This window comes from Trichomycterus rosablanca, chromosome 3 (genome assembly GCF_030014385.1).
Source record: "Trichomycterus rosablanca isolate fTriRos1 chromosome 3, fTriRos1.hap1, whole genome shotgun sequence".
Taxonomy (NCBI): domain Eukaryota; kingdom Metazoa; phylum Chordata; class Actinopteri; order Siluriformes; family Trichomycteridae; genus Trichomycterus; species Trichomycterus rosablanca.
In genome coordinates this window covers 52,835,821-52,852,956 of record NC_085990.1, presented here as the reverse complement: position 1 = coordinate 52,852,956, position 17,136 = coordinate 52,835,821, and the positions used below count along the sequence as shown (strand labels likewise).

The window sequence follows — 17,136 nt, the reverse complement described above, 5'->3', positions numbered from 1 at the left end:
AACACTGAGTATCCCATACTAACATACTAGAAAGTATGCTAGATTATCGCCACCCGTTAGCACTGAATGTGACATGTTAGCGCACTAGTTAGTACCGTAGTATGCATTCTCGATCCTGCTAGATACCTTCTTTAAACATATATAGACCTGCCGTTTCATTTAAAAACTGTTATCAAAGATTATCAAACTCTTATAAACTGTATCAAAGATTTATTTCTTTTCAAAACAGATTTTTTTTTGTCTTTAATATTTTGTTTGTGCAAGCTATTTTAGTCAGGCACGTTAGTCGGATACTAATGTAAAACTAGGACCGTTGTGTATGTGTGTGTAGTCGTTTAGCTTTCCTCAGTCAACAGAGCCACATTTTAGAAATCATTAAAATATAGATGTTTTACTAACACATATTAAACAAACATGTACAAATATGTGTAAATAGCCAAATAATATACTTAAATTACACACATTTATGAACTCACACACTCAAATGGCATTTTAAGTGGAAGGAAACCATATTAACCCCTGTGTGGTGTTTGGGTCTGTGGGAACCGTTTTCAATGTTTATCAAGAGAAATATGATGCTATTTATTATTATTTTAACCTCAGACTCTTTACCTTTGGCTCATTTTGTGATGAGTTATACACACACACACATTTATATTACACGTGTACCTGCAGGTATAAAAGTGTGTCCCTTTACTCTGTTCTACTACAACATGTCCTGCTGTGTGTGTGTGTGAGAGAGACAGACAGACAGGAAGACAGGCAGTCAAAGAGACATACTGATACAGACAGAGAGACAGACACGGCATACATGCATCAAATGAATGTATGCAACACACACACAGTAAAGCTGACCCTCATGTGTTGTATAGGCTATAGCATGAATAGACTGTGTTCAGTGGGACTGATGTGTAGACTGATGTACCTACATCTGTTTCTCTAAATACTTTTTTAACCTGCTTTCACCCTGTTCTTCAATGGTCAGGACCCCCCCAGAGCAGGTATTATTTAGGTGGTGGATCATTCTCAGCACTGCAGTGACACTCACATGGTGCTGGTGTGTTAGTGTGTGTTGTGCTGGTATGAGTGGATCAGACACAGCAGCGCTGCTGGAGTTTTTAAATACCGTGTCCACTCACTGTCCACTCTATTACACACTCCGACCTAGTCGGTCCACCTTGTAGATGTAAAGTCAGAGACGATCGCTCATCTATTGCTGCTTCATCAGTGGTCACAGGATGCTGCCCACAGGGCGCTGTTGGGTGGATATTTTTGGTTGGTGGACTATTCTCAGTCCAGCAGTGACAGTGAGGTGTTTAAAAACTCCAGCAGCGCTGCTGTGTCTGATCCACTCATACCAGCACAAGACACACTAACACACCACCACCATGTCAGTGTCACTGCAGTGCTGAGAATCATCCACCACCTAAATAATACCTGCTCTGTGGTGGTCCTGACCATTGAATAACAGGGTGAAACAGATGGACTACAGTCAGTAATTGTAGAACTACAAAGTGCTTCTATATGGTAAGTGGAGCTGATGAAATGGACAGTGAGTGTAGAAACAAGGAGGTGGTTTTAATGTTATGGCTGATCGGTGTATATATGACAAATAAAGGCATACATCAGGCTTTTATTAAATTCTTTAAATTCTTACTTAAAAGCAATCTGGTTTTAAACAGATGTAGACAATGTCCAAGAAGTAAAATAACAAACGGACAAAGGATATTTTATTCAGTACAATGTTTACTATATACATCCCTATTATTTTCAAAACCGGACAGAACCAATGTGTTGAACGTGGTGTGATACCTTACAGTCACTTTAATATTAAAACCACACAAAGTGAACATACAGACCATTGATAAAAAGTGAACAGCTGAATGAACATGTCCCGATGTCGAGTCATACCTAAATATATCCTGAGGAAGTGACATACCAAAAGAGATACCGGGAAAAACAGTACCATGCTGGAGCTAACAGCTTTTTTTTGATGACGGTGCTAACAGAGCAAGCTTATAAACTCTTACAACTGTTAAGACACAGCGTATATTGCTTAAAGAGTCAATAATGTCAATACATCATTACAGAAATCAGGCAGAATAGTATCAGTATCTTTTAAGAATGTTTTGTTTGGGTTGAAGAGAGCATTCCACCGCCAGTGAGCACTTTATTCACTTAATTCATTGATGTCTCAGGGTTTCAGGGCTAATCCCAGGTCCACAGAACCCGGGTCCATCACAGAGATCCAAACTTTCACCAGTTTACACTTCGGGTCATTTTAAAGTAGCCAATTCTCGTACTGGCACATTTCTGAGATTGAGATTGGGAATGGGAAGAACATGGCAACCCCCACTCAGGCAGTAACGAGCGGTGCTCTCAAACCTGGCTCGCCGAAGTTGTGCAGCACCAACGCACCAAAGTGAGTGAAAGCCTGAGTCTGTATGATCGTGATGCGTCACTGGGAGAGAAAAGCCCAGCACACGACCAGTCCCAGTGCTACAGCCGTCCCAGCTCCCACGTTTAACAGGATGGGTCTCCAGTACAGCCAGTTTTCTTTCTTCTTTTCTGCGTCGCTCAGCTTCTGCTTTATCTGCTGAACCTTCTGTGCCGTGCTGGCTATCCGCTCCTCACGATGCCTCTTACGTAAGCTGGCGAGGTAAAAAGAGGGCTGGTTTAATCCAGCGTCACATGAATGGTTTTCCAGGTATGAACCGAATAGGTTTATTCCAGGAAGCTTACAGAATCAGTCTGTAATCCAGTTTGCATACTATTTGTTATTAAAATAGCAAACGACTGCATTACATTCCTGGCAGGAAATACTTGAAATCATCTAGCTATTTTATGTACCTATAATAAGCAGTACATACAATATACAGACTCATGTGTTTTAGCAAGAACAACTGCTAACAGGTAAAATAAATCAATTATATAAAGAAAATAGAATGCTTAGGCCCTGATCTCAGCCCCACTCAACAGCTCTGTAATGAACTGGAAGTGTCCACATTTAGTGTAATATCAGCCTTCATTAGGAATTGTATTTTAAATTATTGAAGAAAAAGACGTTTTGATAAATTAACTTTGCAATGCTTTTTTCTCTGGCAAGTAAAAACATTAAGTAACATTTATTTAATATTTCTCAAGAGAGAATTATTATTATTGTTACTATTATTAGTAGTAGCATATTATCATTACTATTATTATTATTAGTATTAGTAGTAGTATATTATCATTATTATTATTATTGTTAATAATATTATCATTATTATTAGTAGTATATTATCATTATTTTCATTATTATTATTGTTGTTATTATTATTAGTAGTAGTATATTATTGTTATTATTATTAGTATATTATCATTACTATTATTGTTATTATTAGTAGTAGTAGTATATTATTATTATTACTATAATTAGTATTATTATTATTACTATTATTACTTTAATTATTATTACTATTATTGTTATTATTACTATTATGATTATTATGATTATTATTACTATAATAATTATTATTATTACTTTTATTATTATTATTATTATTATTATTATTATATTATTATTACTATTATTATTATTACTATTATAATTATTATTATTACTATTATTATTATTATTATTCTTACTATTATTATAATTATTACTTTTATTATTATTATTATTATTATTATTACTATTATTATTATTATTACTATAATAATTATTATTATTACTTTTATTATTATTAATATTATTATTATTATTACCTTTAATTATTATTAATATTATTATTACTTTTATTGTTATTATTATTTTTATTATTATTATAAAGATCTTTATTGTTATTATTATTATTATTACCTTTAATTATTATTACTATTATTATTATTACTTTTATTGTTATTATTATTATTATTATTACTTGTATTATTATTATAAAGATCTTTATTATTTTTATTATTATTATTATTATTATTATAAATGTATTTGATAAGCACCCAAGGGCACTGTACAATAAAAAATTAGTAAAAATAAAAGTACAAATAATTATAATTATGAATATAATTTATTATAATTTATTCGAAAGTTCTTCTAGGCCTAAATCCTATGTTTAGAAGCAGTAAAACAAACCTCTCTGCCTTTAACTCTGTTTTCCGTTCTTCTCGTTCTCCGGATGGTATTTCTGTCAGTCCGTTCAGTTCATCCGGTCGTCTCACAGTGTCCTGCAGAGCTGAGGCCGGGTTGCTCTCCGACCCCTGTTCCTTTTTACACATCATCTGCTGTTTCTGCTGCAGCAATAAGACACGCTGAATTTAGCAGGATTCTTATATCAGTAAATATGTCACATTGATTTGTCCAGAATTTTTACCATCATGATTAAATAAATAAAGGTAAAAAAATAAGGTAATGAAGATATTTGTGGTTAATCAGCTTAATCTCACAGTCTCAAATAAAAACCCTCCTCAAACCAGGGTCCAGAATTATTGGCAGCCTGGTTTACGTTACTTTGTCCAACCTTCCTTTGCCGGAATAACTAATAACTGAGTCTTCTCCTGTAATGCTTAATAAGGATGAATCGGAGGATCCAGAGTAAGGAATTCAGGAGCACTTCTTAATACAAAATCTTTATGGTACCATTTATCCAAAGCCACTTACAGTTAGAATAAAGTACAGTTTAAGGGGCCTGTTCAAGGGTCCAACAGTGTCAACTGGACAGTGGTGGGGCATAAACCAGCAACCTTCTGATTACAAGTCCAGTACTTTAACCACTGAGCTACCGCTGCCCTTTATAAGTACTCTAGACTTTCTGAAGCTCATGGCTCACAGATAAGAGACATCATAAAACCAACTGGTGTGTATTCTACAAATATCTGAAAGTGTAGGCGCCAGAACTGACATCGGCAACTAGCGAGTTCGAATCTCGGCTCTGCTATCAGCAGGATGGGCGCCTATACGGGCAATGAGGGCCACAGGAGATTCATCATAAGTGCTGCAGTTACGCCCTCTGCTGGCTGATCGATGGTGCTGCACAGAGACGGGGGATAATAGAGATCAGTGCGTGACTCTCCGTGCGCGATACAGATCTCCACATTATGCAGGTGAAAAGAAGGGGTTGGTACCGCACACGTGTTGGTCAGGAGCAGTAGAGGAGGTGTAATATGATCGGGTAACTGGATACGACTAGATTGGGATTAAATTAGGGAAAAATGCATTAATAAATTGGATAAAAATGTATTTGGAGGGTGTGAGACCTCATGCCCTGTAAATAGTGGCCACTGTCATCCTGGAAAAGACCACTGCATCATGCAGGATATAAACGTTCCAGCGTACTGAACTAGTGAGTCGGAACCTTGTACTTTTTATATGGGACGAGGAGATCAAATAATGCCAGTACAATGGTCTAACAGCATAACAGTAACAAAACGAGGGTCAAGGGGGGTGCTTAGGTGGCATAGCAGTAAAATAAATACGTTAGCCGACCAGTGCTGAGATCTCAAGCTTTCGAATTTGAATCTCAGCTCTGCTATCAGCCGGCCGGGTGCGTACGCAGACACACGATTGGCTGTGTGCCTGTAAGGGGTGGGACACTGGCTGAAAAGGGTTTCTTCATAGCTGCTGCAATCGATGGTGCCATACAATGTGATAAGGGATAATGGGGATCGGTGCATGACTCTCTGTGCGCGATACAGATCTCCATATGGTGCAGGTGAAAAGAAGCGGTTGGTTACTGCACACCTGTCGGAAGGGGCGTGTGATGGTTGCAACTCTCATTGGGCAAGAGTGGAGGTCTGCAGCAGTAGAGGAGAACTATGATTGGGTACTTGGATACGACTAAATTGGAGGGGAAAATGTATACATAGAAAAAATAAGGGTCAACATTTACATTTGTACTGTTCTCTTAGTGTATGGCAAGTGAGTTTTCCTTTAATTTGTCATTTTAGCCACTTTACCTTTGGAGATACGTCTCCCAGGATGCACTTGGCTCCTTCCATGATGGCCATATAGGAGAAGCGGAGTTGGCTGGGGGTTTGTATGAGCCCCATGCGATACTCCCTCATGTCCAGCAGGACCTTCTGGACGTCCACGGCCGAGGCGTCCTTCTTCTTATCCATCTACAGAATGCAAAATGTCCCACGTGTCTTAAAATGTTATAAAATTAATTTCATGAAAGAACAGACGTGCAATCAGACTCTTACCAGAACCAGGCAAGTATCGACCAATGAAAAGGTCCCTGACCGGCCGATCCCCGCACTGCAGTGCACCACGGCCGGACCGTTATCCAGCTCCAGTGAGCCGGACTCTCGGACCTTGAACAGAAAGTTGAGGAAGGACGCTGGGGACTCGGGCACATCAAAATCAGGCCATGTGGTGTAATGGAAGTGGTAGATGTCTCGTCTCTCTCCTGTCTGAACACAGTGGAACAAAGGACATTCAGCCGCGTAGTAATTCACTGATATAAGAGTACTTTGCTATGGTAACAGTGTAGAGTCTTCTCCTATAATGCTTATGGGACTGGAGAAGGTCCTATACACTAGTTTATCTACAGGGTTATGGTCAGGTGACTGATATGGTCAGTAAAACATTTTGGCCAAAGCCCCAAGATGGTTTGGCATTTATGCCCAGTGATTCTGGGGAAACCTGACCCACCACATCCCTGACCAAGATGAAGTTTCAGTAAAACATAAAAATTAATTCATACATTCATTCAGTGTCTGTTTTGCCACCTCTTTATCCTGGCCAGGGTTGCTGTGGGTCAGATTCACTGGGGTGAAAGGTAGAAAACACCCTGGGCAAGCCGCCTCATACCTAGGTCAAATTTAGTATCTCCAGTTAACCTGCCCGGAGCATTTAAACCCACACAGACGGGGGAGAACATGCAAACTCCACACAGAAGGGAATCGAACCCAGGACCTTTGTGCTGTAAGGCGACAGTGCTACCCACCGAGCCAACGTGATGCCCAAAACATAAAAATAAAATGAAAGGCGTGATATTCCGCTAGCGCACCAGCGCCGAGATTCTGAACTCCACAGTGCTACTATAACAAAGTGGAAGTGATACCAAGTGTTACCACGTAAAACGACAGAGCGGGTCAGCGGATGCTGAGGAACATAGTGCACAGAGGTCACCAACTTTCTGCAGAGTCGATCACTACAGACCTCCAAACTTCATGTGGCCTTCAGATTAGCTGAAGAACAGAGTGTAGAGCTTCATGGAACGGGTTTCCATCCAAGCCTTACATCACCAAGCGCAATGCAAAGCGTCGGATGCAGTGGTGTAAAGCACGCCGCTACTGGACTCTAGAGCGGTGGAGACGTGTTCTCTGGAGTGACGGATCACGCTTCTCCGTCTGGCGATCTGATGGACGAGTCTGGGTTTGGTGGTTGCCAGGAGAACGGTACCTGTCTGACTGTATTGTGCCGAGTGTAAAGTGTGGTGGAGGGGGGATCATGGTGTGGGGGTGTTTTTCAGGAGTCGGGCTCGGCCCCTTAGTTCCAGTGAAAGGAACTCTTAATGCTTCAGCACACCAAGAGATTCTGGACAATTTCATGCTCCCAACTTTGTGGGAACAGTTTGGGGATGGCCCCTTCCTGTTCCAACATGACTGCACACCAGTGCACAAAGCACAAGCTCCATAAAGACGTGGATGAGCCAGTTTGGTGTGGAAGAGCTTGACTGGCCTGCACAGAGTCCTGACCTCAACCCGATAGATAGAACACCTTTGGGATGAATTAGAGCGGAGACTGTGAGCCGGGCCTTCTCGTCCAACATCAGTGTCTGACCTCACAAATGCGCTTCTGGAAGAATGGTCAAAAATTCCCATAAACACACTCCTAAACCTTGTGGAAAGCCTTCCCAGAAGAGTTGAAGCTGTTATAGCTGCTAAAGCCGACATCATATTAAACCCTATGGATTAAGAATGGGAGTCACTCAAGTTCATATGCGTGTGAAGGCAGACGAGCGAATACTTTTGGTAATATAGTGTATAAAATAAATCCAAAAACATGAATTAAAGTACACAGACGAGCATTTTTACTTTAATGTTTTGAAGCTCCAGCTCTCGTATTGTGAAATCAGACTTTACGTCTTCAGACATCAGAGTCACCACGAAGCCTGTATCACTGAAACACATTTGTCTCTCTTCCTCCGAGGGCCAGTACTGCGCACACTTCTCCTGTTAGGGCAGCAAGAACACCAAGCCATGTACAGATAATAAAAGGCAAACGTCTAGAGTCATGATTATTCTTATATGTTTATAATCCTGAAATGATAATAAGCAGCATTTGAACTTACCGAGCCTTTCTCTATTACTCTGTTGAGCATGATGACGGCTTTCGACCGCTGCTCCCAGATCATTAACCAGAAGTGACCGAGAGTGTTCGTCAAAGGGCCCTTCATGTAAAAAAAAAAAAACAGTGGCATAAATAAATACAACCCCAAATCAGAAACAGTTGGGACAGTATGGAAAATGCAAATAAAATAAAACACAGAGTTTCTTACATTTACTTTGACTTTTATTTGATGTCAGACAGGATGAACCTGAGATATTTCATCTTTTATCTGCTCAACTTCATTTCATTTATTAATAAACATCCATTCCTGCATTTCAGCCCTGCCAGAAAAAGTTGGAACGGGGGCAATTTAGTGCTAGTAATGAGGTGAAAAAACTAAATAATGATGTGAACAGGTGATTGTAATCATGGTTTGGTACAAAAGCAGCATCCAGGAAAGGCTGAGAGTCTCTGATGAGTAAAGATGATCAGAGGATCCAGTTTGTCCACAAATGTGTGAGAAAATGATTGAAATGTTTAAAAACAATGAACCTCAAAGAAAGATCAGAAGGGATTTGCATATTTCTCCCTCTACAGTGCAGAATATCATTAAACCATTCAAGGAATCTGGAGGAATTTCTGTGCAAGCTTAATCTGAACGCTCGTGATCTTCCATCCCTCAGACGCCGCCGCATCAAGAACCTCCACTTAACACTAGCTGATATAACCACATGGGTGAGGGATTAGTTTATCAAACCTTTATCAAGCTCTACAATACAGAGTTACTGCACAAATGCCACTTAAAACTTTACTGTGCAAAAAAGGAGCTTTATGTTAACCATGTCCAGAAGCGGCGTCGACTTCTCTGGGCTCGGAGGCATCTATGATGGACCATCACACAGTGGAAATGTGTATTGTGGTCAGATAAAGACGTGTTTACAGGAAGAACGAGACAAGATAAAAGTTGAAACACTAAATCACTTGGTCTCCTCGGTGCCAAAACCTCTTTTAAGTGGTGAAAAGGAACGGCATCATTACAAAGTGGTAAATGCTTTACTGTCCCAACTTTTTTTGGAATGTGTTGCAGGTCTGAAATGCAGGAATGGATGTTTATTAATAAATGAAATGAAGTTGAGCAGATAAAACATGAAATATCTCAGGTTCATCCTGTCTGACATCAAATAAAAGTCAAAGTAAATGTAAGAAACTCTGTGATTTTATTTATTATTTGCATTTTCCATCCTGTCCCAACGTTTTCTGATTTGGGGTTGTACATCTGAAGTTAGAAATGAGCAGCTTTTGCAACACTGATTTAATTCTCACCCAATTCTCCTGGTCTGTAAGGGTCAAAGCCTCGAAGGACGTCCCCTAAACTCAAAATCTTTGAAACTTGACGCCCTTTGTGGAGAAATTTGTTCCCTTAAACTCGAGATGTGTGCGACTGTCGCTTTGTTCGGCGCTCGGCTTGAGCAGTAAAACCTCATCTAAGTGTGAATATGAGCTGAATCTGCATTAGTGTGGAATAAGCGTCAGATCCAGGGTTACAGCTCCACATGTATCTGTGTTTATCTGGATTCTCCTCCCTGTTTCACTTTTAAACTTGGGTTACAGCTCCAGCTTCTGAGAAATGGTGAGAATCAGAATCAGCTTCTCCCAGAGTCTAAATAAAGCTTAACGTGGTTTAATGTAGTAAAAGAAGGAGACAGGAGCACTAAACTTCTCTTCATTATTACTGATCATAAGTTCCTCCACTAATCACATTCCTCACTCGCTGTTTTACTACAATAAGTCACGTTAAGTTTTGTGCACCGCCGTCACACTTCATAGGAAATAACGGCACAGCAGCACAAAAGCGGTTTTGTCACTTCTCATGTGAATGCGCCGGTACTGAATGGAATACAGTATTCCAAGATCAAGCATCTCCACCATTAAGAAGCATCAGGAAACAATAAAGAAGTAAAGCTAAAGTGCAGCTTTTATTGTATTTTTATTGATTGTTTTTACTGTTTTAATTGTATTTCAGTGTGTTTATATTATATTTGTGTTATTTTCAGTGTATAAGTGTAAAAACAACCTCATTATTTTACATGAGACTAAAATATCTGCAGTTCTACAGGACCATGGACACATTAACAGGTTTCCCAAACATCCTTATGGGGACAAATACCTTGAAACTCGACGTCTTTAAAACTCAACGCCACTCCCAGAACCAACTAATGCCGAGTTTCAAGGTACCGCTGTATATAATCTAGTAACATTACCTGTGTCAGTATGTAGTTCCTCTGGGCTTCCTCCATGGTTATCAGGCTGGCATTTATGTAATCATTCTCCAAATTCTGTAACCTGACCCGACTGTGATCGTCTAAAAGACATGAAAAACGTGGGAATGTCTTATCAACAGTTGATCTGTACGTAGAGGATTCAGCGGCAAAGTGAAACGCAACACACACACACACACAAGTGACAAGTGTTTTACCACAGTAACATAAGACTGTGTGCTAAAATGAAAAGCAAAATCTCCATCACATTGTTTTCACGTCATTGAACCTCTTAAGAGAAAAACAATACACAAGAATTAGCATTTATAAGAATGGAATCTACTGTGAAATGAAATTAAGACTCAGCTTTATTGCTTTCTTGTCTCACTGAAATGCAACACTGCTCGAACTCTTAATAGAAAAACAATACGTGTAGGTTTAAATCTAAAAGACAAAGCATAATTCATGGGAGAATTGAACACAAATCAGCTTGAAAAGCTTCGACTAACAGCTGAACTACATTTCACTGTGTGTGATTCGAATGTGCCTGAACAAAACGCAGTACAATTGGTGTATTTCAGTCCAAGCAGTGCTGTATCCGTGCCACAATCACTCAATTTCTTAACCGCTTATCCAATCAGGGTAGCGGGGGGGGTGCCGGAGCCTATCCCAGCTTTTCAATGGGCGCAAGGCACACAGTAACACCCTGGACGGGACGCCAGTCCATCGCAGGGCAGACACACACACACACACACACACACACACACACACACACCTATAGGGCAATTCAGTGTCTCCAATTAACCTGGCTGCATGTTTTTGGACTGTGGGAGGAAACCGGAGCACCCGGAGGAAACCCACACAGACACGGGGAGAACATGCAAACTCCACACAGAAAGTATCCGGACCGCCCCGCCTGGGGATCGAACCCAGGACCTTCCTGCTGTGAGGCGACAGTGCTACCCACCGAGCTGCCCCATGCCACAATCACAATTCTCTAAACGCAAACCTACACGTATTGCTTTTCCGTTAAGGGGTCGAGTGATGTCTAATCAACTCAGATGCTTTTGGCACGTATTCTGTACGTCACTGTGGAAAAGCAATAACGGTAAAGATGCTTTCAGATCAGTCCGTCACATTTTCACAGGTATTGTAACTGTGTGTAGGTAACTTACATGGACTGACGTCTCGGTATCTGTTCCTGTTCTGGTTTTCAGGGAATTTTGCAACTTTGTAGGAACATTCCTGAGACAGATTACGGATTTCCTAAAGGGATAAAAACACCATTTATTTAGATTATTAATATATATTATATATTATTATTTTATATCATCCTGGTAAGGGTCATGGCGGCTCTAGAAACACAAGATAGGTGAAAGTTGGAACAAAAGCAGGGCTTCAAGGATGTACACTGACCAGGTATAACATTATGAGCACTAACAGGTGAAGTGAATAACACTGATGATCTCTTCATCACGGCACCTGTTAGTGGGGGGGATATATTAGGCAGCAAGTGACATTTTATCCTCAAAGTTGATGTTAGAAGCAGGAAAAAATGGCAGATTGTGATGGCTAGACGACTGGGTCAGAGCATCTCCAAAACTGCAGCTCTTGTGGGGTGTGTCCCGGTCTGCAGTGGTCAGGATCTATCAAAAGTGGTAAACCGGCGACAGGGTCATGGGCGGCCAAGGCTCATTGATGCACGTGGGGAGTGAAGGCTGACCCGTGTGGTCCGATCCAACAGACGAGCTCCTGTAGCTCAAACTGCTGAAGAAGTTCATGCTGGTTCTGATAGAAAGGTGTCAGAATACACAGAGCATCACAGTTTGTTGTGTATGGTGCTACATAGCCGCAGACCAGTCAGGGTGCCCATGCTGACCCCTGTCCACCACTGAAAGTGCCAACAATGGGCACGTGAGCATCGGAACTGGACCACGGAGCAATGGAAGAAGGTGGCCTGGTCTGAGAACACATCTGGGAACACACGGCACCAGGATGCACTATGGGAGGAAGGCAAGTCGGCGGAAGCAGTGTCATGCTTTGGGCGACGTTCTGCTGGGAAACCTTGGGTCTAGTGGAGTCAATGCCTCGACGGGTCAGGGTTGTTTTGGCAGCAAAAGGGGGACCAACACAATATTAGGAAGGTGGTCATAATGTTGCCTGATCAGTGTGATCATGAATCATCAGTTTAAGTTTAATGTCAAACACAGTCATCGACAATTTTGTATCTACAGTTCATCTCACTTGCACGTCTTTGGACTGTGATAGAACACAGGGAGAACATGCAAACTCCACACAGAAAGGACTCGGACCGCTTCACCTGAAAACCAAACCCATGACCTTCTTTGTTGTGCGGTGACAGTATTATAAATATTATATATATGTGATTATAAAACAGGAATGTATATTTCTCACTACTACATATTATGTAAGTGGACATATTACATGGACAGTCTTTTATAAATGAAGTGAACACATTAAAATCTAACTTTTAAATCAAATTAAATAAGGTTATTGGACATTTTCATCGTTCCCTACATGTTTTATGCAGTTGTTGGTGCATTATGGAATGTCTCAGATTTGATTTTTGTCTAATTATAAAGCCTTTAAAAACACTTATGCAACAGTCTCGTGTTAAAACTGTACGAGAAATTCAGGATCTAAACTTACGAGTCTGTACTAATGTCCTCATGTGCATGTCAGCATTTGCACACATGAGCTCAGATCGGCGTAGATTCTAGAGAAGTGGAGAGTCTGCAGCTTAGCTTAAACAGGCGGCCGGTTCCTAAAATCCTCCATCAGTTCTGAGAAAAGCAGCTATCAGTGAGCACTTCACAGGAAGCCTGTGTGACTTGTTCCTGTTATTGCAGAGCTTTCTAGTGAAGGTATTAGGCCTACAGCAGGACCAGATTTAAACTCTACCCCCTGTTCACCTACCTGCTTTTTCTTACTTACAATATTAATAAAGAATCTATCTATCTCCATCTATCTATCTGTTTGACAGTCGCCATTCCAGTTCATCTCACTCATTTCACAGATTTACAGGCAGATGAAAGTGGGCAGCACACCACAATTACAATTTTAGATAGACAGACAGATTATAGATAGACAGACAGATAGATAGACAAACATATATAGAAATAGATAGACAGACAGACATAGATTATAGATAGATAAGTTATAGATAGATAGACATGTATATATATATATAGAGAGAGAGACAAACAGACTAGAAACAGACAGACAGACAGAGACAAAGACAGACAGACAAATATATATAGATATATAGACAGACAGACAAACAGCTAGATAGATATATAGATAATAGACAGATAGCTAGATAAACAGGCAGATAGATAGATAGATAGATAGATAGATAGATAGATAGATAGATAGACAGACAGACAGACAGACAGACAGACAGACAGATAAACAGGCAGATAGATAGATAGCTAGACAGACAGACAGACACATAGATAGCCAGACAGACAGACAGATAGACAGACAGATAGATAGGCAGACAGACAGATAAACAGGCAGATAGATAAACAGGCAGATAGATAGATAAATAGATAGATAGCTAGACAGACAGACAGACAGACAGATAGATAGACAGATAGATAAACAGACAGACAGATAGATAAATAGATAGATAGCTAGATAGACAGACAGACACATAGATAGCCAGACAGACAGACAGACAGACAGACAGATAAGCAGACAGACAGATAGATAGACAGATAGATAGATAAACAGGCAGATAGATAGATAAATAGATAGATAGCTAGACAGACAGACAGGCAGATAGATAGATAGCTAGACAGACAGACAGACACATAGATAGCCAGACAGACAGATAGACAGACAGATAGATAGGCAGACAGACAGATAAACAGGCAGATAGATAGATAGATAAATAGATAGATAGACAGACAGACAGACAGACAGACAGACAGATAGATAGACAGATAGATAAACAGACAGACAGATAGATAAATAGCTAGATAGCTAGATAGACAGACAGACACATAGATAGCCAGACAGACAGACAGATAGACAGATATGCAGACAGACAGATAGATAAACAGGCAGATAGCTAGACAGACAGACAGATAGATAGATAGGCAGACAGACAGATAGATAAATAGATAGATAGATAGACAGACAGACAGACAGACAGACAGATAGACAGATAGATAGCCAGCCAGACAGACAGATAGATAGACAGATAGATAGCCAGCCAGCCAGACAGACAGATAGACAGATAGATAGCCAGACAGACAGACAGACAGATAGATAGCCAGACAGACAGACAGACAGATAGATAAATACTTTATTAATCCCGAACGAAATAAAAGTCACTGCTGTAGGGGTGTAATAATGAGCACGGGTGTTATGAAATACCCCAGTGTGTTTAATGTTCTGGGGGTAATGTGATCTGTGTGGGGTGCATTATCACCCATCAGCTCTCTAAAAACAGGACTTAAGAGTGTGGGACCAGTAGTTACAGTGTGGGGACCAGTTCTTGGAAACGCGCGCATGCGCAATGCAGCCAGCCTAATACCCAGCTTGCTTATCATTCTAGACCGTTTTAAACGCATTTCGTCAGTCATATTAAATTCGTATTAAAGAGAAGTAGCATAAACACACACATGTACACAAATCTAAACATGTGCACTTACATTATAGAGATGTTGCCACTGTCCAGGTGAATCTATGTCCTCGAACTCGCTCTGATCCATCTTATTCAGTCATTAACGGCTGGAGTTTGGAATTCAGTGCGAGGTTAGACAGTTTAAGAGTTTGTTTATGAAGAGCTGAGAGATAAATCCAGAGTAAAACAGGACATACTGCTTTATTTAAGCTCAGATCTCACACACACTCGCTACTTCCGTAGCTCCAGCTGGAGAACCAGGGCGCTACTAACTCTGAAGCCCCGCCCCCTTCTCTAGCGACTCCCACGCAGAGTCCCATACATGGGGTTGCCAGGTCCGCTGTTTTTAAGCCAAAGTAGGCTAGTCTGTCGTGGGACAGTGGTGGATGAAGTACCTGTTATTTATTTAGTTATTAGGATTTTACCAGTGGTGGAAAGTAACGAACTACATTTACTCGCGTTACTGTAATTGAGTAGTTTTTTTGTGTAGATTTTACAACCAGTAATTTTACTTTTACTTAAGTATGTTTGGTATTAAGAATTGTAATTCGCTACATTTTAAATAACATCCGTTTCTGAGTAAAAAAAACGCTAAAAAATCGCATCTGGGAAACTGCTGCAGTGAATTCTGGGATGGAAAATAAACTGGTGCTAAAATAAAGGAGCTGTAATCTAGGTATAGAGGAGGGAGGGAAGGACGATTTTAAAGATGATTTTAACATGTTTGGAGTTTGATGTTTCGTTAACTGAACATAGAACGGCAAAGTTTTGTCTTATACATCTTAAAAGTTTTCTTTGGGTCATTTAGTGAAAGCCACAACACCTGTAACCTTGCCTTGTGTTGAGTTCTGGATTTGCAGTATGACGGTTGTTTGGTATTTGTTGGTGATGAGAAGAAGGCTGGTCTATAGAATCAACAATTAATGCCAACTTCAGTGCTTATACAGTTTGAGAATGTTTTATGGGATGGTCTGTACTAAAATGACACATGACACATCCCTAAATGTTTTAAATGTTGTATCAACATGTTTTTTCTATTATATTTTAATTAAAAAAACGACTACTGTGAGATTTATCCACTGGTCCTGTTTGCCCCCCCCCCCCCCCCCCGGTAAACAAGTAACTAAGTAACGTTTACTCTGAGTACATTTTAAATGAGTTACTTTTTACTTGAGTAGATTTTTAGACTAGTAATTTTACTCGTACTTAAGTAAAAATGCATTAAAGTAATAGTACTTTTACATTAGTACAATATTTTAGTGCTCTTTCCACCTCTGGATTTTACCGTCATATTTTACACACTTTGGTAACATTCATGAAGAGAATTTAGTTACTCATTACACAAGATTCATCAGTTTAAGTTTTTAATGTCAAACACAGTCATGGACTCAGGTCAAGAAAGCTTTTAAAACCTGCTGAAAACTTAGTTTTTTCTTTGAGAGAACAGAAGAAGTCCAGCAAGGACCTGGATCAGCGTCTGGAGGCTTCATCTGGATGCCAAGTTGACCCTTCTACGGTCTGAAGAAGCTTGATCAGGAATTGTCTTTTTGGAAGGGTAGCACCCACGAAACCACATTTACGGAATGGAAACAGGGTGAAAAGACTAAGATACGCCAAAGCTTACAAAAATTGGAATGAAGAGTATTTTGGAGTGAAAAAATCCAAGTTTTTTTTGCTCCATTGTGTGTGCGTGTGTGTGTATACTTGCATATTTCTCTCTACATTACACATTATCAATAAATTCAAGGACCCTGGAGGAGTTTCAGTGCATAAAGCCTAAAGCTTTTTACTGTATAACAGCATTCCAGAATTTATTTCCTCGAACCTGATCATTCTTTGAGTCTCAGAGAATTGTATACATGATCTGACAGACAAAAATGAAAACATCTACCGCAAACAAGCGTTCCAAAGCCTGGGAACATTCAGTAAAAAATATATATATATAATTGTTTGTTTGTTTATTAGTATTTAAA

The 17,136-nt window shown here is 39.9% G+C and overlaps 1 protein-coding gene across 1 annotated transcript; it reads right to left on the bottom strand.

Annotated features, from left to right (window-relative positions):
• Positions 1–1,713: 1,713 nt before the first annotated feature.
• Positions 1,714–15,402, bottom strand: ptpn2a (protein tyrosine phosphatase non-receptor type 2a). Its single transcript, XM_062992238.1, has 9 exons — positions 15,192–15,402; positions 11,685–11,775; positions 10,513–10,613; positions 8,274–8,372; positions 8,017–8,154; positions 6,178–6,387; positions 5,932–6,093; positions 4,112–4,269; positions 1,714–2,651 (listed from the first exon to the last, which is right to left on the bottom strand). The coding sequence occupies exons 1-9, from the start codon at positions 15,249–15,251 to the stop codon at positions 2,459–2,461; spliced, it is 1,212 nt and encodes a 403-aa protein (XP_062848308.1). The 5' UTR covers positions 15,252–15,402; the 3' UTR covers positions 1,714–2,458.
• Between the last annotated feature and the right edge of the window lie 1,734 nt (positions 15,403–17,136).